This window comes from Protopterus annectens, chromosome 7.part0, assembly GCF_019279795.1.
Source record: "Protopterus annectens isolate FY-2018-M chromosome 7.part0, PAN1.0, whole genome shotgun sequence".
NCBI classification, from domain to species: Eukaryota; Metazoa; Chordata; order Ceratodontiformes; family Protopteridae; genus Protopterus; species Protopterus annectens.
The window spans coordinates 312,792,676-312,818,314 of record NC_056739.1 but is presented as its reverse complement, the minus strand read 5'-3'; the positions used below and the strand labels follow the sequence as shown (position 1 = coordinate 312,818,314).

The 25,639-nt window shown below is 44.7% G+C and overlaps 1 protein-coding gene across 5 annotated transcripts in view; it reads right to left on the bottom strand.

Annotated features, from left to right (window-relative positions):
• SRGAP2 (SLIT-ROBO Rho GTPase activating protein 2) overlaps nt 1-25,639 on the bottom strand; it is a 1,651,541-nt gene that overhangs the window by 134,187 nt on the left and 1,491,715 nt on the right. Inside the window, exon 21 of one of the 5 annotated variants that reach the window (XM_044076851.1) lies at nt 2,727-2,841. The exons of the other annotated variants lie outside the window; for them this stretch is intronic. Within the exon in view, the coding sequence (XP_043932786.1) occupies nt 2,796-2,841 (46 nt within the window). The 3' untranslated portion in view covers nt 2,727-2,795. Of the gene's footprint in view, nt 1-2,726; nt 2,842-25,639 lie in introns of those variants that run through there. 5 annotated transcript variants of the gene reach the window in all.

Here is a 25,639-nt window from a genome sequence, read left to right as displayed (position 1 = left end):
TATCCGGCGGGTGAACCAAAGAACTCTCCTGCGCAAGTTCTTTCTTGGTGGCTGCCGCCACCAACATAGCATCAACGGGGGTTCCTTTGGCCCAAGACGGTCTATCTGTGGGTGGGCTGAGGACTTTATTGGGGCGCCTTGGAATTGGCTCCACGGTGTCGGGCTCCTTCCAAGCCCTAGTGGTAATTAAGTCCACCAGGGGGTCGGCCGGAGGGGACACCCAGGAGGTAGATGGGCCTGCCTCAAAGGCCTCCAGGAACACGGACTCATCAATGGAGGGCTTTTGGGCTGACCACCCCCCTCTAATACGCAACATTTCCATGATGTCTCCAAAGGAGACATCTTCAGGGGGTGATCTTGGGGAACCCTCCGTATCATCTAAGTCCGTGTCTGTGGTAATGGACTCGGGGGAGTCCAGGTGCCTCCTTTTGCACTGATGTTTCCGAGGGACCTCCTTGGTGGGACTGTCCGAAGAGGGCTTGTCCACGGGTTGTTGTTCCTCCACGGGAACTAGCTGGAGGACTTGGGCAGGCTGTCCAGATGGACGGATGATGGAAGACAGACCCTCATACAGTGGGGGTACGGGTGGATCCGAAGCCCGGGTCGGGGATCTGGAGGACCTCGACAGTACCCTCTAAACTACCTCAAAAGCCAAAGGAGAGCCACTCTCACCAGCCTCTGAGAGCAATCTCCTCGGATCCGAGGAAGGGATCGGGGTCGGAGCCGATGCAGTCAGCGCAGAGGCAGAGGTGTGCTCCGATGCCAACAGCGCCGAAGACACAGCAACTCCCTCGGATCCAACGCTCAGCCCTCGGCCCCGAGAGCTCGGGTCCAACAAGCTCGAAGGTATGGTCGGCGTCGAAGAGACAACCGCTATCGGCGCCGACAATTCCCCGGGTCCGAAAGGGCCTGGATCCGATGACTCCGAGACCCAAAAACGAGTCGGAGAAGGAGTGATCGGGGCAAATATGGGGGCTGCACTCCCCCCAGAGGGGGGGGAGGCAAGAGCATCCCCATCTGCATTTGGATCTGTAAGAACCAACGCATCATCCGATCCATATCCGCTTCGGAGATGCTTCGGGTCGACCTAGATGAAGTAGTAGAGGCAGGCCGGGACGGCCGCCTCGAAAATCTCGAGGGAGACCTATCCTCCTCCTCCGGCTCCAGCGAAAAACAGGGCGAACGGCACCGAGAGGAGGGGGATCCGGAGACCCTCGAGGGAGATTTTAGTAATTTTGCTGGCGGAGCCGAAGGATGAGATTCGGCCTGCCTTTTATGGGACTTATGTCCATCCTTATCCTTGTGCCTCTTCTCTCTAAGGGAAGAGGCAGTAGTTTCCCCAGAGCTCAAACCCGATGAGGGAGGTTGAGTCTCGGGTAGAGCTAAGGGGATAGATGGTGCCGAAGCTGCTGAAGCAGCTGGAGCCCGAACGGGAGAGGAAGAAGAAGCCAACTCCTGGGGGAGCTTTCCCGCCAGGATCAGCTTATTCTTCCTATCCCGGAGTGCCCGGTGGTTAAAGGCCGCACAGATTTGGCAGGCCTCTGACAAATGGGCTGCCCCAGGCACAAAATGCACTGAGTGTGGCCATCAGCTGGAGAAAGCTTGTGGCCACACTCAGTACATTTAGAGAAAATGGCCTTAGGCCCTTCTGACATGATTCACACACACACCCAAACACTAGGAGGGGGAGGGGAGTGAAGATAAACTAGTTATAAAATTAACAAAAGTGACCCAAAAAACTAGCAGAAGAAGCAGAAAAGGGAAACTAACACACACACACGAAAACTTTGAGTGAAAAATTGGTTTAAAAACCAGCAATGATCTCACCCAGCCAGGACCTCTTCACAAGGAAGTTTCTTTGGCCGCGGCGAAAAACGATCTGAGGTAATGTGGTTGGTACTAGGGGATTATGGGTAGGGGGAGGAGCTAGGAGCTCGGATCTTGGAGCTTGGAAAGCTGCCGGATCAGATCCGAGGTCGGATCCGACACCCACAGGTTGCAGATCAAATGAAGTAACTACTTTAGATCAACAGTTAATCACGGCCAAAACATTTACAAGTTAGTATAAATCAGTGATAAATGTGACGGTAGATAATTTAGCTGAATGAGTAAATAATTCATCTGGAATACAGATGGCAGTTACAAACATGATCTAAAAAAGTAAAACGTGTATTTTAGAAGGAAACACAGAGCCAATAAGCTAAGTGCAAGACATACATGACAAACCGCATTGTTCAACCAAGTCAGCAGCTAGGTCTGACTATAATAAACATTTCCTATTACCCTTGAGGAATATGACCCAACTGATGAAAAAAAACATCCTGAGAATGTTATCTGAAAGGCAAGCGTGGTCTTCAGACTTGATTGCCTTTTAGTTTCTATCTATCCTATGAAAAAGATCCAATTCCACACCGTCAGACATACTCATACATGCTCAAACACACAAAACAATGATGAAACAAAAATGAATGAATGATGAAACAAGCTTACAGCCATGAACAAGGTTTTAGGAATTGAGGTTAATATCACGTTAACTCTTCCTTCCACCCAACCCTGAAATCCAAGTCGTCACTCAAGACACAGATGTTTTCTCTGCACAACATGATCAAAGACATCCAATGTCTGCACATGGATAAACTCCTCAAAGCTACCTCCTCCCGTTATAATCTAGAGGTGATTTTGTTTCTTACTTGTTAATATTTGCCAGATAAATGTCCAGCAACTTATGACTTCCAGTTGGCGAGTTCACACTGGACCTTGTCACTTTCTCCTCAGGAGGTGGCTCACAACTGACTTCAACATCCAGGCTTGGAGCTAGACTTATCAACAAGTCCTTCATCCTACAAAGAAACAAAAAAGTTAATCAGATGAGTTTAGATATGCTTAGAATCTTCAACCTTTTCTTTATGGTAAAAGGACTAAACAGGACACCATAATTCTAACTCCGCTCCTACCTTGATTATAATGTCTTTAAACAATCACCAGTGTTCTGCCCATCAGATGCTTCTCACCTGGGTTTTGGAATTCCTTGCTCCACACACTCTACACCACAACCTGACTAGATGCCAAGAAGGGATCTACATCCTCATCAACAGAACCAGCACTTATACAGATTTAACTGTAGTAAACTTGTGAGATACCAACCCGGGCCCAAAAGAAAGGAGTAGTGAGATCGATATTGGATGGGTTTCCAGATCCCGGGATTACATGTGTCTAGCTATTACCTTTTATCTAGCAGTTTCTCTGCTTGGATGTCATAAAGATAAATACATACTGCTTGTTGTAGCACAGCACTGCTGACCTCAAAGATTACCCTTATCTGCACTGATTTACTTATTTTACATTTGTTATCCAGGTACATCAGCTGGTCCAAATAACCCTTTTCTGCCATGGCCTGAGCACAAAAAAATAATGAAAAAGCAAGACAATAGTTAAACAACAAAAATACATATAAAAAGACCAGTACAATTGTCTGGGTGCACATCAAACAACACAGGGAAATAAAAACAACAGTTAATCAAGGCCAAAACATTTACAAGTTAGTATAAATCAGTGATAAATGTGACGGTAGATAATTTAGCTGAATGAGTAAATAATTCGTCTGGAATACAGATGGCAGTTACAAACATGATCTAAAAAAGTAAAACGTGTATTTTAGAAGGAAACACAGAGCCAATAAGCTAAGCGCAAGACATACATGACAAACCGCATTGTTCAACCAAGTCAGCAGCTAGGTCTGACTATAATAAACATTTCCTATTACCCTTGAGGAATATGACCCAACTGATGAAAAAAAACTAAAAGGCATGGATCAATGTCGGATCAAAAATGGTGGTTACATGGAAATGCAGTTATTTACTGACCTTGGTAAAAACAAAACAGTTTGAGAAAAAAATGCTTAAAAACACTACAACATGTGAAGTATGCCTATTTCAGACACTGGTGAGCAGATAGGAAAGGATGCCTTTTTCAGCACAATCAAATCAGACTATAAATGTTTGCACACAAAATGAGAAACAGAGAAAAAGCACATCTTAAAAGCTACACGCTCCAGTAATAAACGTGCGTTCATTCTTCCTTCATTATAGGTTCATAGGTTAATACTAAGCTAACTGCCCTTCCGAGCCATTTTAAGCCTAGCCAATTATCCCTTGTGAGACTCAAACCCTGCACCATGTGTTTGTAAGGAAAACACCTTCACCATTAGGCCACCCTCCTACAAGTAAATATTGTGACACCAATGATGGCCATTACTCTATTTCAATTTGTTCTGTTGATCATTAAAACCAAAAAAGGAACTATTTATAAAAATATCCACCACTGCATGGCTAACAAAAAAAATAAATAAAATTAACAAAATAAAAGTGAATCAAAATGCAAATACAAAACAGTCCGTCTTTGTTTTAGCTGAAGTACCCAGATACTGTCCTTGTGCTCTAAACTCCAGAAATCAAGGATAAATATAGCACAATTCTTACAACACAACTGATTTTTGCTGAACTACTTAACCATTATCATACTAAATGTTGCATTTATATTCCCCCTTGCAGGGTCCATTTCAGAACTGAAGGAACTGCAATTGCAAGTTCACAACTACAAAAATAATGTGCATTTGGCAAACAGGCACATTAAATCTTGAAATTTGCTGTAATGCCATTAAAGTTTTTTTTTTTTTTTAATAACAGATATTTGACTCCTTTACTCCTGCTGACATGGAAAGCTGCACCCTCCAGAATCCCAATAATTACATATACTAACTCCAACATCACCATACCACAAAATAAGGGGAATATACAGATGTACTGAAACCTTGGACTTGGTATGTTACCCATTTCATACTACCAATTCCATGAATCCAAGGTCTGCACCCATGGTCCTCAGACTTCCAAAAGGAACCGATTCAGCAGGTAATCAAGTTATCTAAATCTCTGAAATGGCTAGAAAGACAAGTCATGTTGCAGGAAAAAAATTATGAAAGCTCTCTCCCCTGATGATTGCCTGAATTCATGTCTGAAAAACAACTGAGCAGCGTAGCTGTCTGATTTTAAAGGGAGTATATGGGATGGTGGTGGCAAAATGAAATTTGCTGGCATGTTCACAGCAGGAATGCATTTTATGAAAATCTGCTAGTAAAAATGAGGCACCAGTTTTAAATGGGAACCATCCAATTTTCTGCAGAGAATACACTGAAGTTACATCATGAGAGATATCTACGAATCCTGTGAAGCTTCAATCACGCCTCTATTGTAAGGGCAGTACAGTGCTCTAAATGACAGCTCTTAATTAATTTTGGCACAGGTATTAAAAACTTTAAACAGTCTGTTTTCCTAGCTTCACATGTCAGATATTGTGAACCCCGTAGGGAAAACACTTACCTCATTACTTGATGTATAGTGATATCTGAGTGGGTCTTGAAAGGAAAGTTCAGATTTACTTACATTTCAAAGTGTCAACATTTTCATGGGTAACTGACATGAGTGGGACAAGGAATTTTAAGCCTTTATGCAGTTCCAAGTAACTACTTGGAACTGCAAGTTACTTCAAATAACTTTACAAAACACAACTGAAATTTTCATCTGGACAAAAAATCAAGCTTATAGCAGCTCTCTTTCAGTGGATTCATTTGGAAATAACTGTTGCATTAGATATGTAATTTCCAACTGCCTCTTCTATCTTTTCCCACCAAGTGTGTCTGAAATTTCTTGATAAAACTGTGAGCTCACAAGCTGCTGTAAACAAAAGATGCAGGGTAACTGTCCATGGCTTATCAACTCTTGCAACATTACAACTGAAGTGCTCATGAACGATCTTAGTACCTGGATTTGTAAGAACAGTGAATCGCCATGAATTCCTTTCATCATCACTGTGCTGGGCCATCTTGGTCCAAACCTTGCCTGTCTATCAGAGAAGAATAACCTCATACAGAACTGACAAGGCCAAACCTGGTTATTGTCAGTGAAAAACTGATGAGCAGAGAAGGAAAGAGAAAGGTGGCTGAGAAGTTGGACAGAGCTTCAGGTGGTATAAAAGGAAGCTGGATTAAATGAAAGTAGAAGAAAAGCACTACAGATCAGAGAAAAACGCAATAAGAATGTTATTAGGGAGCTTAAAGATCAAGAAATTCAACAGTGGTACTGGAGACACTATTGGTGGATAACAAATAAATACATGAAACAGGCAGAGAGAGGTACAGATAAGGGGAGGAGATGGAAATATTTGGAAGAGGATAAACTAATCATGGAAATATCAAAAGAATACTACAGTGAGATTTACAAACATGGATGAACAGAAGTTTCAGAACAGAATTGCGGAATAATTTAGAGGGCTATATACTGGAGAACAATTAAAGAGAAGTTGAATTCAGAGATGACAAAGGATGAGATAAGGACAGCCATATATACAAGATGAAGGAGAGGAAATCTGCAGGGCCATCCGGAGTCCCTTAGTATTCTACAAATGGGGGTGTGGAAGGCCCTAACAGAAGAATAAGAGAATACAGGACTCAGGAAAACATCCAAGTATAAGGAGGGCCAGGATAGCCACATCTAAAGGGGGAATGAGAGGGGCAAATTAGAAAAGTATAGGCCCATCATTTTAATTAATGTAGCCATCAAGATACTGATAAAGGTCTTTGCAGATAGACTGGGTGAAGTATTGCCAAGAATAATAGAGGTGGGAAAAACAGTTTTCTAAAAAGAAGAAAGGCAGGAAAAAAATGGTGGGACATTCTGTAATTTTGCACATGGAAGGGTGGGATTGTGCTCTTTGACCTGTAGAAGCCTTGGATATGGTGAGGTGGGAATTCCTATGGAGACACTGTAGCAGGTGGGGTAAAGTTCATATGTTGGATACAGGCCATGTGCAAAGACCCAGAAACTGAAATACTCATAAAAGGAGCAGTGTCTGAGTAGATAAGGGTAGAGAGGGAGACCAGGCAGTGGTGCCCACTATCAACAGGTCTGTTTATGCTTGTGATTCAGGAGCCGGCAATGGAAGTCAAGACACAATTTAGCAATGTCTGAAGGAAAGGAGGTAAAATCTCATATTGTGTTATATGGGAAACATTTGAAATGATGGGACCCACAGAATGGCAAAAAAAAAAGGACTTGCACATCAGAAGCCCAAGAGGGCCATTTCCTTCATTCCCTTTTCTCCAAGGTATGGTGACCTAGTGACCCTGGAGTTGGCATATATATGTTTGGGTGGTGTGGGGTGCAGGAGAGCTTGCCCCTCTGCAAAATTGAACTTTAAAGGAGAAGAGCGGTGTTAGAGATTTGTTCTTTTCCTGGGTTGTTTTTTTTTTTTTTTGGCTTGTTAGTATTTCAAGTGCAGACATTTCAAATAGGGAGCAATTATCTGCAGATGACTGCAAGTTAATGTCAGAGCAAGTAGCTGCAGCAATGGAAACTATAAGACATTCGAGAAGTTTGGGGAAATGCAGGCTATTAGGTGCAACAAAAAAGACGGTGGTGAGATTAGGGAAAGGGAAAGAGACGTGGGGCACGAGTAAGATACGAGAGGCTGTGCTTCTCAGGAACTTAGGGGTCTATGCTGGGAACATGGTGAGAGAGACAAAAGGCAGAAACCTAGTGGAAGTTGGAAAAAAGGTAAAAGATGCTCCCCACAGAGGAGGCAAACATTGTTTAGGAGAATTAATGCAGCAAGGCTGATGATACTACCAATAAACCACCACTTACTCTGCAACATACAAATAGACACTAGAGATAAAAAGCCACAACAAATGCAAAAGGGCAGAGGAATGAGTCAATAAAGGCAAGGAAAAACTATAGAGCAAGGCAAAAAAAGCGAATGAATAGGAAAGGTAGGACTGAGGGCTCCACTGACAAGCAACTTCATTTCACAGAACAGAAACAGGAGAGAAGCAGATGAGGCAAAAGAGACTAAGGGACAGTGAGATGTGGAGAAACTTAAAAAGAACATGAATGAAGGAACACTAAAAGAACTGAGATGCATGAAGTGGGATGAAGGAAGAAAATGGGCAACAGAGGGGTGAGGGGCAAAGATAGGGAGAAAATATAAATCTGAAACGTGGGATAGCTCAACAGGAAGATTTGGTATCCAGAGAAAATGATGGTGGGGGAAAATTTAAACAAAGGAACAGTTAATACAGAAATATAGAATATCAGAGACACAATGGTGAAACTACCTGCTACTCAAGGAGACCTGAAGAAAGAACAGAGTATGGCAGGCAGGAAAAAGAAACAGACAGGAAGGGCAGACAGAGAGAGGATGGCACCCTGGAGGAAGTGTAAGTGGTCAGGGAGACAAAGGACCAAACTATGAAGTGCTAAGGGAAGGAAGGGATAAGATTGAATAAGAAAGAATTGGAAAGAACTGGGAAAAAGAGTTGCAAGACACTAAGATGATGATTCGGGGAGCAAGGACCATGCAGAAAGTGCATAGAGGAGGAGATCAAAGCATGAGGATACAACACAGCTATCGAACCCTCATGGGATTGGTAAGGGAAGGCAGGAAGGGGGGTAGGAGATGTTGGACATGTCAGGAAGAACAGGCAGGAATGATGCACGCTTTGGCACTGTGAGTGGGGTTAAGAAGTCTGGGAGCAGGCACAAAAGATTTGGGGACACACATTAAAAAAAAGTACAGTTTTGTACCTACCATAAATGTAGATGTTCGAGGATCCACATTGCTGCAGTCCTAACTATTGGGTAGTCCGCTGTCCAGTCGTCCCGAATACCAAAGTATAAGGCTGATGTCGGTCAGGGCGCATTAGACTGACGTCAGTACGTCAGGGTACTAATGCGCATGACCGACGTCATATCCTCAGTCTTTTCTTGCCCCAGATGTCAGAAGACCCTGAAAAGATAAGGCCCAAAACCAAACACTGCCAACATACCTGCACCAAAATATATATGTACAAAATATACAAAATTAGCAGATTATAACCTCACCTACACAACCACCCCTAAACACAGAGGGGAAGGAGGGAGGGTAAATTGGACTGCAGCAATGTGGATCCTCGAACATCTACATTTATGGTAGGTACAAAACTGTACTATGTTCTTCATTCCACATTGCTGCAGTCCTAACTATTGGGTAGAATCCCAAAGCAGAGGTAAGGGAGGCTGGCAAATCATAAAGAAGCAGGAACTGACAACATGCCTTGCAAAATAGCTGTGGCAAAACCAGCCCTAGACTTAGAGTAGAGAGGAAGGTGATAATGCTTAGAGAAAGTATGCACTGAACTCCAAGTAGCTGCCTCCAAAATATCCTTAGTTGCCACCCCCCTTAGAAATGCTGTTGAAGTGGCAGTAGCCCTAGTGGAATGAGGCCTAATCCCAGCTGGAATCTCCTTGCCATGATGGGAATAACAAAATGTAATGCAACACCCAATCCATCTAGAAATAGTTTGTTTTGACACAGGCTTGCCCTGAGAACTCAAAGCAAAAGAAATAAACAACTGCTGAGACTGCCTAAAATCTTTAGCCCTGCTCAAATAATAACGCAATTGCCTGTGTACATCTAAAGTGTGCAAAATCTTTTCCCCTTTATTTTGGGGATCTGCATAAAAAGTAGGCAAATGAATAGTTTGGTTTAAAGCCACACTAGAAACCACCTTAGGCATAAAGGAAGGATTAGTGCGTAAGATACCCTATCCTTATGAAAAATCAAAAAAGGCTCCACTGCCATAAGGGCCTGCAACTCAGAAACCCTTCTTGCAGAAGTAATGGCCAACAAAAAAGCAGTCTTCCATGACAAGTATTTCAAGTCAGCAGTAGCCGAGCTCAAAAGGTTGTAGAGTAAGTTTCTCCAACACAAAATTGAGGTCCCAAGCAGGAGTAGGAGCTCTACGTGGGGGTCTTATATTCTTTGCCCCTCTAAGAAATTGCTTGAACAAAGGATGCGAAAACAATGGTGGGTCACAATCATAGTGAGCTGAAATTGCTACAGCATGAATCTTAATGGAAGAGAAAGACAAACCTTTGTCCAATAACTCAGTAAGATATTGAAGAGCCACACTCAGATTTGGCTCCAAATTGTTTGCTGCACTCCAAAATAAAAATCTCTTCCATTTTTCTGCGTACACTTTTCTTGTACTAGGTCTCCTGGCTTCCATAATCACATTTAAAACTTGTTGAGGAAGTTGAGACCTGCTGTCTTTCAAAGCAGAATATGCCAGGCTGTTAGATGAAGAGAGTGAAGCTTGACATTGAGCAGGTGACCGTCTCTCTGAGACAACAGGTGTGGAATCAAGGGTAAAGGCCATGGAGGCTTCTTTACCAGACTCCTCAGTAATGGGTACCAGTGCTGCCGAGGCCAATCTGGAGCTATTAAAATCATCCTTGGCTTGTCTTGTCTGACCTTTAGAAGCACCTTTGGAAGAAGAGGCAGAGGTGGAAACGCATACACATGAAGATTTTTCCAACTGAAAGAAAGAGCATCCACTTTCCAAGCTGTGTGATGAAACCTCTTTGTGCAAAACTTTGGCAGCTGGTGGTTTAGTGGAGAAGCGAACAGATCTATGTCTGGAGTTCCCCAGGACACTGTCAACTTTTGAAATACATGAAGATCCAGTTTCCACTCGTGGGGATCCATGATTTGTCTGCTTAACACATCTGCTAAGGAGTTCTGTGCTCCGGCAGAAACCTTGCCTGAAGAGTTAGTTGCAAGCTGAGCAGTCTCCCATAAAATCATTGCTTGCCTGCACAATGGGTAAGAATGTGTTCCCCTTGTTTGTTGATGTACCACATGACAGTTGTGTTGTCTGTTAGAATCAACACCTGCCCTGGAAGAAGTAACTCCTTGAAAGCCATTAATGCAAATTGGACTGCTAACATCTCCTTCATGTTGATATGTAGATGCTGTAGTCTGGCAGGCCACTTGTCTTGTATCCACTTTCCATTTAGATGAGCTCCCCAAGCAATGTCTGAGGCATCTGTCGTTAGAATCTGACTCGCCTCTGGCCGGGTCACAGAGAGTCCCTTGTTTAGGTGACATTCCTGAGCCCACCACAAAAATTCCTTTGGAATGCAAGGTATTACTTGAATGACAGTGTCCAAATCCTGGCAGTGCTGTGTCCATACATTTTTGAGATACCATTGTAGCTTCCTCATATGCAGTTTGGCATTGGGAAGCACCAGAATACAAGATGCCATGAACCCTAAGGCTTGAAGGACTGTCCTTGCAGTCAGCCCGGACTGAAGAGATAGTTGATGGAAGTAACTGGAAAGATTCTTTTGTTTGTCCGGGGTTAAAAAGGCCATCTGGGCTGCTGTATTCAGTCTCACACCCAGAAAGCACATGTCTTGAGAGGGTACTAGACTGGACTTTATTTCGTTCACAGAATACCCTAGGCATCTTAGCACTGCTATGACATATTCCAAATGCTGTAGAAGGTCTTCCTTTTCTTGAGCCAGAATCAGGCAATCGTCCAAGTAAGGATAGATTTGAATTCCTTTTAGCCTGAAGTAAGCTATCACTGGAGCCAGAACCTTTGTGAATACTCTGGGCAGTAGATAAGCCAAAGGGCAATGCAGAGAACTGATAATGAGAATTTCCAGCTCGAAACGCAGATACTTTCTGCAACTTAGTCTTATAGGCACATGAAGGTAAGCCTCCTTGAGATCTAAAGTTACCATCCAGTGATCTTTGCCCAGCAGAGGTAAAAGCTGTTGTAACGTCAACATCTTGAACTTGGGAATGTCCAGATAAGTGTTGAGGATAGATAAATCCAAAATTGGTCTCCACGTGTTCCCCTTTTTTGGTACTAGGAACAGGCGAGAATAAAATCCTAGGCCCTTTTCTGGCACAGGAACCGGCTGAATGGCCCCTATTTGGAGTAACAGAGAAATTTGCTTGTGAGCCTCTTGTCTTTGTAGAGGAGGAATGTCTGGCATGCCTTTGAAAGGAGGCAAGGTATGGAAATAAAACCTGTAACCGTGGTGAATGATATCCAGAACCCATCTGTCTTGGGTAATTAAATCCCAATTTTCTTTGAAAAGAGACAGCCTTCCTCCCAACGGTGCTGCCAGGCGAGAATGAACTGGCAGCTGAAAAGGCAGGTCATTGGGTCTGCTTACGAAAGGACTGACCCCTGCCCTCCCCAGAAGTCTGAGCAGGGGAACTCCCTGTCCTAGGCCTAAAAGAACCCTGAGCTCTGCCCCTACCACGCCTAGACCTACCCCTAGACTGGGAATCATAAGCAGGAAAAGTCCAACCCTTAGTAGGCCAATTTCTACTAAACTTGGAGGCTGCACCTGTAAAAATCTTTAACAGTTTGCATAGATTTAGCCTTGTCCTCCATTTTCTTCAAAACTGCTTCCACAGGCGAACCAAACAACACATCAGACTGCAAAGGAGCATCCAAAATCCTCGCCTTAACATGCTCAGCTAAGTTCTGATCTCTCAACCAGGCGTGCCTACGAAGAACAGAACCAGTGGCAGCCACCCTGGAGGAGGCCTGCACAGCATCAAAACCACATTGCAAGGAATGTTTACCCACCTGTTCAGACACATGAACTAAATCCTGCAACTCTTTACAGTCAATACCTTCCGCCAGAGCATCCACCTTAGATTTCAACTGTGAAAGAAGATAATTCTGATATTTTAACATGTGAAACTGACAATTCAACGCCCTCATGGCTAAAGTGGAAGAAGTATACACTTTCTTTCCCCATCTATCCAAAGCCCTTGCCTCTTTATCAGGAGGGACAGGATTTTTAACAACTGAGGCCTTTACACCTTTAGGCCCCTGAGAGACAGTTTCCGGGTCTGCCCTAGGACTCGCTTCAGGCACCCTATAATACCTATCCGGTTTAACTGGGGCAGGAGGCAAAGAATCAGGATTTAGGAAGCCTCTGCAAAAACATCTTCCACCACATTCAAAACAGGAGGTATAGCTAAAGGCCTATGCTGGGGTAAAAACAAGAACTCCCTAAGCCTTTTCCTGGAATCAGAGAAATCTTGGCCTTCCCATTTAAAATGCTCCCTCATGGAATGCAAAGTCTCTGAAAATGAAAAATCCTCAGGAGGAGAAGCTGAAGGAGTAGAATCATCCACATCAGAATCAGAATAAGTAGGGAACTCCTGCAAGTCTTCAGCCGAAGACTCAGAAGCCTCCGAGCATTGCTCAAAACTCTCAAGCTCAGGTTCCACCCTAGGCCTCTTATCAGGAGGGCATAGAACCCCTTATCATAGTAATCAAATCTTCTGCCATTTTAAGCATATGTTTCTTAGGCAAAGACCCTGAAGCACTAGGAGAAACTCCCACTGAAGCAAAACTTGGCCTGCCCCTCAAAGAAGCCTTGGAAACAGAAGGGGAGGCCCTAACCACCTTAGGAAGTGAGGGAAGAACAGCCACCTGAGAAGCCCCCTCAGCCTGGCCTACTTCCTGAGAGGAAACATCCTGTAACAGTAAAGTCTCTCCCTGAGACTCCAAAGAAACACCTGGCAAAACCTCCGGCTCCACTGAGCCCTCTAAAGAACCGACGTCTGGGACTGCCGGTTCTTCCCTCTAGGCTTTGCTGTTTTGTCCTTGCGCTTTTAGTCGAAGCTGGCGTCGGAGCATCCGACGGCATTTATAGTTACAACGCTTCCCAAACACTAACCTGGCACAGTCTAACCTTCTCTTAATAGTGCGTTTGTTAAATCTAGCACAAGAACGGCATCCAACAACGTCGTGCTCAGGCCCTAAACAAGGTATACACAAAGTATGGTAATCCCTATGAGGTATCTGTTTCCCACAAGAAATACAGTTATTCACTTTTTCTGACATCCGGTTAAATACTGAGGCAAGAAAAACAAAATATTCCCCAACGGGTACTTAGCCAACTTTGATTCGGTCTGAAACTCTGACTTCAGAAATTTTCAGAACGCCAACCTGCACTCGCAAAATTGCTTCTGCATCGGACCATGCGGCAAAAAAGACTGAGGATATGATGTCGGTCATGCGCATTAGTACCCTGACGTACTGACGTCAGTCTAATGCGCCCTGACCGACGTCAGCCTTATACTTTGGTATTCGGGCCGACTGGACAGCGGACTACCCAATAGTTAGGACTGCAGCAATGTGGAATGAAGAACATCAGCACATCTGGTAATACTGTGTGTATGGGGCATAAAGCCAGAGGACAGCATCTGGAACAAAATGAGAAATTAATGTTATCAGACTGTTCAGTACTGAAATTAAACAATTACTCAAAACTGGAAGGGTAAAAAAATTGTACTGAAGCTTGAATTACGCAAAAGGTTCTTGGACAGGGGGAGCATATGAAACAAATGACTAGAACAAGGAAAGAAGAACTAAAAATAAAAAAAAAAATAGAAAAGGGTATCAGAATACTACAAAAATGAAAATCCTAGCAGGGAAAGGAAAGGGAGACCCCCCCCCCCAACAATTCATGCAGGTAAGGCCAGGTGCACATCAAAAATACCAATTTAAATACACCAACACAGCAGCCAGCACTCCTCACACTATGGTGATTAGATAGTTAATAAATAGCACAATTCCTTACTAAGTAAACATAACTTTATTCTGCCATAACAGCATAGCAGTTTCAGCTTAAATAGCCTTCATCAGTACTTCATTACAAACAATGCTACAAGACTTAAATACATACCCCTTGCAAATCATTGGTCTCTTACAAATTTTCATCAAGTCCAGGCGGGAACAAGGCTCCCAGCCTGGTAATCCAACTTTTCTCTTTATTATTTAACATAGTGTGTCAACCTCCTTTGTTATCCCTGTTTAACACAATCTTATCAATAATAATGAAATGAAACATTGCAGTTTTGTGCTGTAAAGTATGAATTTGTCCAACACAGAATGCTGAACAGCTGCATGCTGCCAAATATATAACCCAATCTGTATCATAATTCCCAAAAATATTAATTTGATACACCTCTGATGTATTAGGAAGATATTTACAAAAACTGCAATGATCACAGGGATGGCAACCTTTCACTACTGTGCCCCTTAAAGTAAACTGTCCCAAAGATTGTTCAGCTAATTCATCTTCTTATCCTGATTAAACCATTCACCCAAAGTCTTGCCCCTGCAATGTTTCATTTTGTTATCATTGATAAACATGGATAACAAAGGATACAGCCACACTGTTAAACAATAGAGAGAAAAATTGGATCATCAGGCTGGGAGCCTTGTTCCCTCCTGGACTTAATGAGAATTTGTAATCATTTGCAAGGGGTATGTATTTAAGTCTTGTAGCATTGCTTGTTGGTAATGAAGCACTGATGAAGGCTAATTAAGCCAAAACTGGTATGCTGCTATGGCAGAATAAAGTTATGTTTACTTAATACGGAATTCTGCGATTTATTAAGTATCTAGTCACCACAGTGTGAGGAGTGCTGGCTGCTGTGTTGGTGTATACTAAAAGATACCAAAGGGAAGAAATAAAGCAGCCAACCACAGATGGGGTATGGTGCATCTTACGAGGAATGCAGTGAATGTCATAATGTATGGAGTTAAGCTTAAAAAAAACAAAAGAAAATCACAGCAATGATTTTTAAATCATTTCATTCCAATTAATGTATGCTCTATTTTTTCTCCAGAACTTAAAAAATGGTAATAATAAAAACAAATCCTATACATCACAATAAAAACCTTTTCAAAACCACTAAAACACTACTGTTACCATTTTACATACTGTAACACCCTCCAGGGGTAGCTATTATAGGGAACTAATAGCCCTCTCATGGGTGAGAAAGCTTCTACACACATGCAGCACCAAGATTTATTACTCTGACAGGCTTGTTACTTTTCAGTGTCCAACCCGGAAGGCATTATCACTTAACTTACCATTTACTCTAGAACCTACATACCCCACTAGCTGGATCCAAAGCGCGGAAAGATGTTACTCTGACTGGGACCTGGGTTTTCATGGTGGAAATAAATTTGGGGGAGCAGGATAAAGTTGGGGGAAGATAGAGCAGTTAAAGCTAGTTCTTCCGCTGGGGGGATGGTGGGGGTTTGCACTTGGTGCACTTTCTAGTGAAGACTGAAGGTCAAGGTTCCCACAGCTGTCCATGCTGTTTCCATAGAGGAAGCATGCTATAATGTACACATCAGCATATGCCTGGCATACTTGGGATGCAACTATTCTCCACCCCCTATATTACACTCTGCTTCATTAAAAATTTCCTTCCTCAGCAGTACGCTGTTGCTTTTCCAAAAGTGGAATTCTTATAATTGGTAGCAGCGTGAAAGGCATCCTCCCTAAAGAGGGAGACTTGACAGCTTGCAGGCATATGGCAGGATGTCTTCGCTCACAAAACAAATGGATCTATCAGGAAAAAAAAGTGCATAGAAAAGAAGGTAGCAGTAAGAGCCATATCCTCCCCTGAAAAAAGAAAGAAAACCTACATACCCCACTAATGAGTTAATTCAAGACTCCAACTTAAAAAGCAAAATAGCAGTATGCAATAGTTACTTGGACAGCAGCTGAAATACTGACAGCGACAGATGACGTTCTGCTGGAATACTTATATAAGACTGGTGAAGTTCTATGGCATGCAGAAATCTTCAGAATGAATTTACTCTCTCACCTTCTGCCCTAATTAGACTCTCAGACTGTGAAGATATACAAAGAAACATTGTTACTCAGCATCTGGAACACTAATTTAACAGGGACACTGACAGAGCACTTCTACTATAAAGCAAGACGGTGCAAATATTAGGGGAGTGGAAGGAAACTGTCCTTCACCAAAAGGTGATGGGTATATGAAAAGCAGAAATTTGGTAGAGCTCAAAGCAGAAACAGAGACAAAGCTTAAGAAAGTGTAGAATGCTCACAAAAGCAAAGGATTCTTCAAAGAATACTAGAGGTCAAGTATGCAAATGTTCTGCAGTCCGCTGGGTCATTTGTACTTAAAATATAACTCCATGTGAACGTATATTTAGAATTCTAAAGATCCTTACAGATCAATGACCTAGTAACGAACTATGAATCTATGGAGAAAGACAAAAGAGGCCCAACAGTACCTTTTCTGCAACTGGCTTATGACAGCAATACAAAGTAATATCAGTTACAGCAACAAAAATGTCATCAGATACTATTTTGACATGCATATTATAAATGCTGTCCCTAAAATCCTAGACGTAGATGAGATTTCGACTGAAGCAAACATAGATAAAGATTTCAGGAAAAAGGGTGCAACTAAGAAGCTAAGGGGAAAGCAGAGAAGGGCTGCTGCTGGCACATAATCTTGAGAAGTCAGGATCTTAAAAAAATACTACACATTCCTTTCCCATATGTGGAAAGAAAAAACAGGTTTTTAACACATGCTGAAAAATGATGATAATAAGGGGCACAGGGTGATGTACATCTTACACAGCTTACAGCTGATAAATTCTTAACAGATTCACAAAAACAGAAAAAAAGGTTTTATTTTGTCTAAGCCAGAATGCAAGCATGAATAAATATATTTTCATACTTACATTCATACTTAATTTATATTGGGCTGTGCAATGGTGCAGCGGTTAACATTGTCGCCTCACAGCAAGAGCTTCTCTGTTTTGATTCTCGGCCAGGGTGCCTTCTGTGTGGAGTATGCATGTCCTCCCTGAGTTTGCGTGAATTTCCCCCGGGTACTCCGGTTTCCTCCCACATTCCAGAGATGTGTCTGGAGCATTTCTCCCTGGGCCTCCAGTGAAAATAGGCACTCCGGACTTACCCGGTCAACAAAAATAAATAAATATATAAACATACACACTTTCTAAATATTTCTTTTCAAGTATGAATATTTCTTTAACCAATTAAATGCTATTAGACATAAATGCATTTTTTTATGGGCTAAAGACCTCTTTAAAGTCATACATGTGGAAGCAGAAGTTGTAATAATCAAGTCAACAAAATGAAGCATTTAAATAAGATGACATTTCCCCTAGTACAATATTAGCTTTGTCCTGAACCACTAAAAACAGGAGAGACATAAAAAATAAGAGAGGCCACTACGTTTAATGTTATGTAAACAACACATATTTTAGCCATATTAAAATACGCACATGAAAACAAATGCTGTCCATAAAGCAAAAACTAAAAACATTAGAAGATTAAAGCTTTTAATGAAAAAAGCACTGAACATTAAATTAGTTTACTGGGTAGAGTACTGATCACTATTGACCCATTCCTGGCAGAACAGGGTCAATAAATTACAATTCTAAAAGCTCACATGGAAAAGGCCGCTTTAAAATCACAGAACAAAAGAACAAAGAATATGTTGTGTAGTCACATGGTCCAAATTATTCTTTATGTCTTGGGTAGTATGACATGTAAGAAAAACACTGAATTATGAAGAATATGTAACAGTTTCTATAACAGCCACCCTTAATTTCCCTTTAGAGACAGTCTCTCAGTCCAAAGGGTGCAAGGACAAACCTTTAAAGAAGGTGCTCCATCAAGGGAATCCTCTTCAGATACAGTCAAGTTGAGGACATTGCCTGCAAAAGCTTTCAAGTCAAGAAAGGTGACAGTTTGTTAACTGTTAGCTGCACTGCAGTTTAGCTATATGACTTCTTTGTAAATTGTAAACGGCAATGGTGTGGAAAAGCTAGGAGAGTGTATTAGTGTTTTAAAAGATGAAAACCAGAGAAGCTCCACAATCACAATAAACTGCCTTTCACTAGAGCAAAGCCTTTGAAGGGGGGCTAAGAGAGAGGTTGGTGGGGCTCGGATATAAAGATAATGATATAAGTCTCTGTATCCCTCAGTAGGGAATACTCTGCTGTTCATCCATTACTCGCCAAACAGCATGTACAAGTCACTCACACCTCATGAGATAGCAAATCTAGGGCCATACAAGTCAAGTTCTTGCTGTCTGTTAAAATATCAACATAAATAAAGCAGATAAGGGAAAAAGTCTGAACATTATAACGCAGACTTTAAATGAAAGCTGTTAATCTCTAGGGATGTACTGCACATATCAACTGGTTACCTCTCTCACTAAATCTTGTCCAGTTTTGTCAAAAGATTCATCAAGTTAAAACAGATAGTAAAGCTGCAAAAAAATTAAGATAGAGCAAATGTAGTGAGGTCTGTTACAGCAGTGAATTCTGACAGTACCCCTATGTGGTACAAGTGTTCTTTAAGCAAACTTTGTGTGGTACATTTATTCATTTATGGCAGTGACCTTGTTCAATGGATGGAATGTGAACACAAGGGGCAGGAGAGAATTTTTGACAGTTATTGTAAGAAAATCACCACCACACACAAATTTTGGGGGGACAGACCTGATCTTTCAAGACAGTGAATAAAGAAATAAGGCAATAGGTGTGGTCAGTTATTTAACTGGCAACAACAGTAGAATGGAAACATAAAGCCTCCTATTCTGACGAGAAGAATCCCAACTGGAGGTTAATGAAGCACAGAAGCACACGGCTTAAAATTAGAAGTTATGTACTCACCATAATGTTCCATCTGAGTAGGTGTATTCATTTGTCTGCAACCTGTGGGTTATGGATCCGATATCGGATCCGAACCGGCATGGTTTACCAGCTATGGATCCAAGCTCTCAGCTCCTCCCCTCACCCATAATGCCCTGCTCTACCCTCATGACCTCAGATCGAGTTTGCCAACAGCAAGAACACCCTGAAAAGGGTAAAACACATCATATGCAGGAAACTGAAAGGCCAGGGGGATAGGAGGGCGGGATGGTTGCAGACAAATGAATACACCTACTCAGATGGAACGTTATGGTGAGTACATAACTTCTAAATCTGAAGTAGGAGATTCATTTGTCTGCAACCTGTGGGACAGAGTCCCCAGCTACCTGAATCTTGGGCGGCCATCATGGAAGGATATTCCGGAGCACCGCGGAGCCAAAGGATGCTCTACCCCTAGATGTAAGATCCAACTTGTAGTGGGAAATAAAAGTATGAGATGAAGCCCACGTGGCTGCTGCACAAATATCATCTAGAGGAATCCTAGCCTTAAAGGCTGCCGAGGTAGAGACTGACCGGGTTGAATGGGCATGAACACCCTCCGGTCGGCCTTCCAAGCTTGATAAGCCAATAAGATACATTGTGAAATCCAGCGAGATAATGAGACTTTAGAAATTGGTTTGCCCAAATTAAATTTAGCAAAGGAAATGAACAACTGGTCGGATTGCCTATGACCAGCCTTCCTGTTTAGATAAAATCTAAGTTGCCTGTGAACATCTAAGGAGTGAAGCTAGTATTCACCTTTGTTTTCATATTTAGGAAAGAAAACAGGGAGGTTAATGGATTGATTAATGTTTGCTTCAGAAGCTACCTTAGGAAGAAAGGACGGGTTGGTCCTGAGGTAAACACGGTCCGGATGAAAGACCAAGTAAGGAGGTTTAGCTGATAATGCTTGAAGCTCTGAGACTCTCTTGGCCGAAGTAATGGCTACTAAGAAGGCGGTCTTGAAAGATAAGAATTTCAGATCTACCGTAGCCGCCCGGTTCGAGAAGGCGGTCAAGGCCTGGAGAACTAAGGAAAGGTCCCAAGGAGGAACCGCTTGCTTTACAGGGGCCTGAGAAGAAAACTAGCGTTAAGGAAAATCTTACATAACTTGGCAGACATCAGTGGAATGGAGGTATGACCAATGTGATAATGAGAAATTGCCGCAGTTGTACTTTGACCGTGGAACTGCTGGCACCATCATTAAAAAGAGTGGTTAAAAATCAAGCACCAAAGGGAGAGGAACTGTGAAGGGATTTAGGCCTTGCCGCTCCGCCCACAAAGAGAACCGTTTCCACTTGCTGCGTAGACTTTCCTAGTGGATGGCTTATGAGCTGCCACCAGGATGGCCTTAACAGGGGACGAAATACCGGGAGTCCTGATCAAGAGTGGAACTGGAGCAGCCAAGCGGTCAGCTTCAGGTTGTCCAGGTTCGGAGGAGATAAGTGGGATGGATGAGATATTAGATCCGAATGGGATCTAGAATCCAAGGAGGATTCACTGAGTGAGACCTTAGGAAGGGAACCAGATCTGTCGAGGCCAAAATGGAGCAATGAGAATCATTCTGCACCCCAACCGAGAGGCTTTATGAAGAACTTGGAGCATCAGAGGCAAGGGGGGATAAGCATAAAGAAGACCGGGTGGCCAAGCATGCAGCAGAGCGTCTCTTGGGGAACCTCCGGAGGAGGTATCAGAGCGAACAAACTGTCGCACTTGGTGTTTGAGGGAGAGGCAAAAAGATCGCAACAAGGAGTTCCCCACCGTGCGAAGATGCGTTCCGCTACCTGAGTATTGAGAGACCACTCGTAAGGGTGAGAATGGTGCGACTGAGTTTGTCCGCCAGGATGTTGGACCGACCCGGAATATGCGTTGCTATGAGAAAGCGGTTGGTGGAGATTGCCCATTCCCACACTCTCATGGCTTCTCGACAAAGAGGGTAAGACCTGGTTCCTCCTTGTTTGTTGATATACCAGACAACCGACATGTTGTCCGATTGAATCGCAATTGTTCCCAAGGGAAGAAAGGCCTGAAGTGCTAGCAACGCTAAGAGCACTGCTCTCATCTCTAGAACGTTGATATGCAGTAAGGTCTCTGAATCATTCCACGTGCCCTGGACCGTCCGGCCTGCAAAATGCCCCCCCCCCCACCCGAGGCGGGAGGCATCCGTGGTCACCGTGGTGAGAAGGGGAGAAGCACAAAATGGACGGCCTCCGTGGAGATCTGGAGAGTGTAGCCACCACAGGAGGGACCGCTTGCAAGCCTTGCTGATCGCAATGGGATGATGCATAGGAAGAGCAAGATACGACCACTGAACTAGGAGTGTCCATTGAAGGATGCGCATATTGAACCTGGCGAGAGGAAGAAGCTATTGCCGCCATGGACCCTAGGGCCCTCAGGACCAACTCCGGAACTGAGCTTGAGTGGAGAATGGCCCGCACCTGGAATTGCAGATTTTGAACTCTGTCCGCAGTGAGGAAGGCTTTTAATCTCCTTGTGTCTAACCTGGCACCTATAAAATCTATGAACTGCGTGGGTGCTAGGTTGGATTTTTTGTGTTTATTGTGATGCCCAGACGGGGAGCAAGATGGAGAAAGGAGTCTCGCGCCAATAGTAGTAGATGCCTTGTTGGGGCGGTGAGAAGCCAGTCGTCCAGGTAGGGAAAGACCTGTACCCCGTGAAGCCTCAGGTGGGCCGCTACCACTGCTAATACTTTGGTGAACAGCCTAGGGGGTGTGGTGAGACCAAAGGGAAGGACCCGGAATTGGTAGTGACTGGCTCCCAGTCGGAAGCGGAGAAACCTCCTGGAGCGCCTGTCCATTAGTATGTGGTAGTACGCATCCTTGAGGTCTATGGAGCACATCCAGTGATTTTCTCCCAGAAGGGGGAGAATAGACTGCAACGTGACCATTCGGAACTTCTCCTTGGGGACTGCCAGGTTCAATAGTGAAAGGTCTAAAATTGGTCTTAGATCCCCCATCTTTTTTGGCACTAAAAAGAACCTGGAGTAGAACCCTGATCCGATCTGGTCTGGGGACGGGCTGGATGGCTCTTTTCTTTAGCAGATGGACAATTTCTGCCAAAGCGGCCTCCCACTGACCGGGTGGAACGTCGGGGAGGGACTTCAATTTTGGCAAGTGAAGAAAGGGTATACGGTATCCTCTGGATATGATCTGGAGGACCCAGTGGTCTGATGTTATGGACTCCCATGCCGCTAGGTGCTCCGAAACGCCCCGACTGCCTCCAGAGTGGAGCAGCCGGGCAACCCTCAGGGCTGCTGCGGGCCGTTCAGAGAAGGGTTCTCTGGACCCGAAGTTCCTGGGAGCCCCTCTGCCCCTAGGGCGGCGTCCTCCCTGTCCTCCTCTGCCAGGGAAGGACTGGTTGTCCGGAGCAGGATGAGATTGCTGCGACTTCCGGAACCACATCTTCTTCTGTCCCTTTTGGTTCCTAGAATAGGGCCTCTGGGGTGCAGAGAAGCGGATTCCGACGGCAGACAGCGTCTTCCCGTCCTCCTCGCTCTGGGTCAAAGTGTCGCGAACAGTTTTGCCAAAGAGGACCATCGAAGGGGGCATTCGCGAATGACGCCTTGAAGGGCTCTGAGAAATCGCAATGACGGAGCCAGGCCTGACGTCTAGTAACTAGGCCTGCCCCTGCGGCTCTAGCGGCACCTTCCGTAGCATGGGACAGTAGCCGCATAGAGGTATTGGTGACGGACCTAAGAGTGGCCATGCGGGTGGAGTGCAGCACTTTGTCCTCCTCCGACATGGACTCTGGGGGGGATGCAGCGTATTCTTTAATAAGATTGCGCTGCATCCTAATCACGTGTGCCAGGTAGTTCAGCTCTCTCACAGAGAAGGTCGCTGAACTAAACATCCGCTTCCCCAAGCGGTCCATCATCCGAGACTCCTTGCTCGGGGATGGACTGAGGACTCTCCTGAGCAAGTTCCCTCTTGGTGGGCGCCATCAACATGGCATCTACCGGAGGCCCCTTACTCCAATGGGCACGGTCAGCCGGGGGACTGAGAATACGGTCGGGCCGTTTTGGGATTGGCTCCACGGTGTACGGTTCCTTCAACGCCCTGGTAGGTATGAGATCCACCAAGGGCTCGGCAGGAGGGGATACCCAAGAGGTAGACGGGCCCGCTTCAAATGCCTCCAAGAACACGGACTCGTCCGAGGAAGACTTGGGGGCAGACCACCCCCCCCTTATGCGGAGCATTTCCATGATGTCTCCAAATGAGACATCCTCGGGGTGACCGTGGGGAGCCTTCCCTTCCTCCAAATCCGTGTCTTCTGTGAGAGACTCGGGAGTCAATGTGCCTCCTTTTGCACGTATGTTTGCGGTGAACATCCTCCGGGGGGCTGTCAGAGGACTCCTCGCAAACAGTAACCTGTTCCAGGGGAACAGCTTGGGGCACAGGAGCGGGCTGTCCCAAGGGCCGGATGGTGGAAGCCTGACCCAGTGCAGAGGGAGCGGACGGAGCCGAAGCAAGTGCCGGGGGTCCGAGACCCTCAACAGGGCCCTCTCCACTACATCAAAAGCCGAAGGGGAGCCGACCTCGACCAAAGGATCCGACAATCGGCTCCACCTCGGATCAGAGGAGTGGATCGGAGCCGGCGGCGAAGCGCTCGGATCCGAAGGGACAGTGCGCTCCGACACAGACGGTGCCGAAGGAGCACTGATCCCCAGATCCGGCTCGGATCCAGGCTCCGAGAGGTCGGATCCGGCACTCGAGGGCAGGGTCGGATCCGGTACCAAGTACTATCGGCCGACCCACCCCGCCCGGCTGCTCGGCTCAACTGCTCCGAACCCGGTAGCGGGGCGGAGAAGGAGCAATTGGCTTGAAAAAAGGGGTTGAGCTCCCCAGAGGGGAGGCAAGAGCACTCCCATCTGCATCTGGGCCTGGATGAACCTTCTCATCATCCGTCCAGATCAGCGCCTGACAGGCTATAAGTTGATCTCGACGAGGCTACCGAGGTAGGCCTTGAGTGCCTCCTCGATAGCCTCGACGGAGATCGGGTCTCCTCCTCCTCAGGTCCCGTGAAAAACACACTGGAGACCGGAGCCGAGGAGGGGAGAGCCAGCAGACAAGGAGGCCGGAGGAGAAGCCCGCTTGGCTGGCGGGCCGAACAGAGGTCTCGCCCGCTTATGGTGCTTCTCCTCCGGTCCTTCTTTCTAGCTTCCCTCTCCTCTGAACCACTACAGGGAGGTTGAGTCCCAGCAGGAGGAGGGGGAGCCGGAGAGGAGACAACCGTAGAAACGGTTACCCCCGAAGGAGCGGAGGCCGGAGCCGAGTCCGGTGGCAAAAGACCTGCCAAGACAAGCTTGGACCTCCGCTCCTTCAATGCCCTGGGGTTGAACCCTACACAAATGGAACATCCAGAAGTGAGGTGTTCAACCCCAAGGCATCTAACACACCGAGTGTGGCCATCAGCCGGGGAAAGCTTATGGCCACACTCGGAGCACTTGGAGAACACAGCTTTGGGTTGTTCAGACATCCCAAAAGCAAAAAAGTTACTTAAACTAGAGTTAAAGTAAAGTAACAAAACCACTCAACAGGCCCAAACAGACACTACGCTACCAGCGAGGGGAGGGATAAGTAAAATTAAATTTTAAACACTAAAAGTATGATTAAGAGATAGGGAAACCTACACTTCCACACAACTTTCACACAAAACTTCAAAAATTAGCACTTTAAGACTAAAAAAACTACACTTAGCTGAAGAGCTTATGGAACACAATCTGGTCACCAGCGGGGCAAACGAGATCTGAGGTCATGAGGGTAGAGCAGGGCATTATGGGTGAGGGGAGGAGCTGAGAGCTTGGATCCATAGCTGGTAAACCATGCCGGTTCGGATCCGATATCGGATCCATAACCCACAGGTTGCAGACAAATGAATCTCCTACTTCAGATCACCTCTTTGTTCACAGATAAATACTTGGCATGCCTGTTAAACAACACAACAAATTCTGCTAGAGAAAGCTAATGGTTCTAGTAATGATGGGTGAGAAATCATATGTTTAAGAAAAAGGGATAAGACACATTTTCTGACCTTCAGTTCTTTGAAAAACAGAATGGTAGACAATGTAACGAACTAACATTATCAGTAAAAACAAGCAGGGATCATATTACACTGCTAAATGTCTAAGAATGTCTGATGCACATAACAAGGCTAGTAATACCTTTTCCCCTCCGGTTTTGGTTAAATCTAGTCAAACTAAAA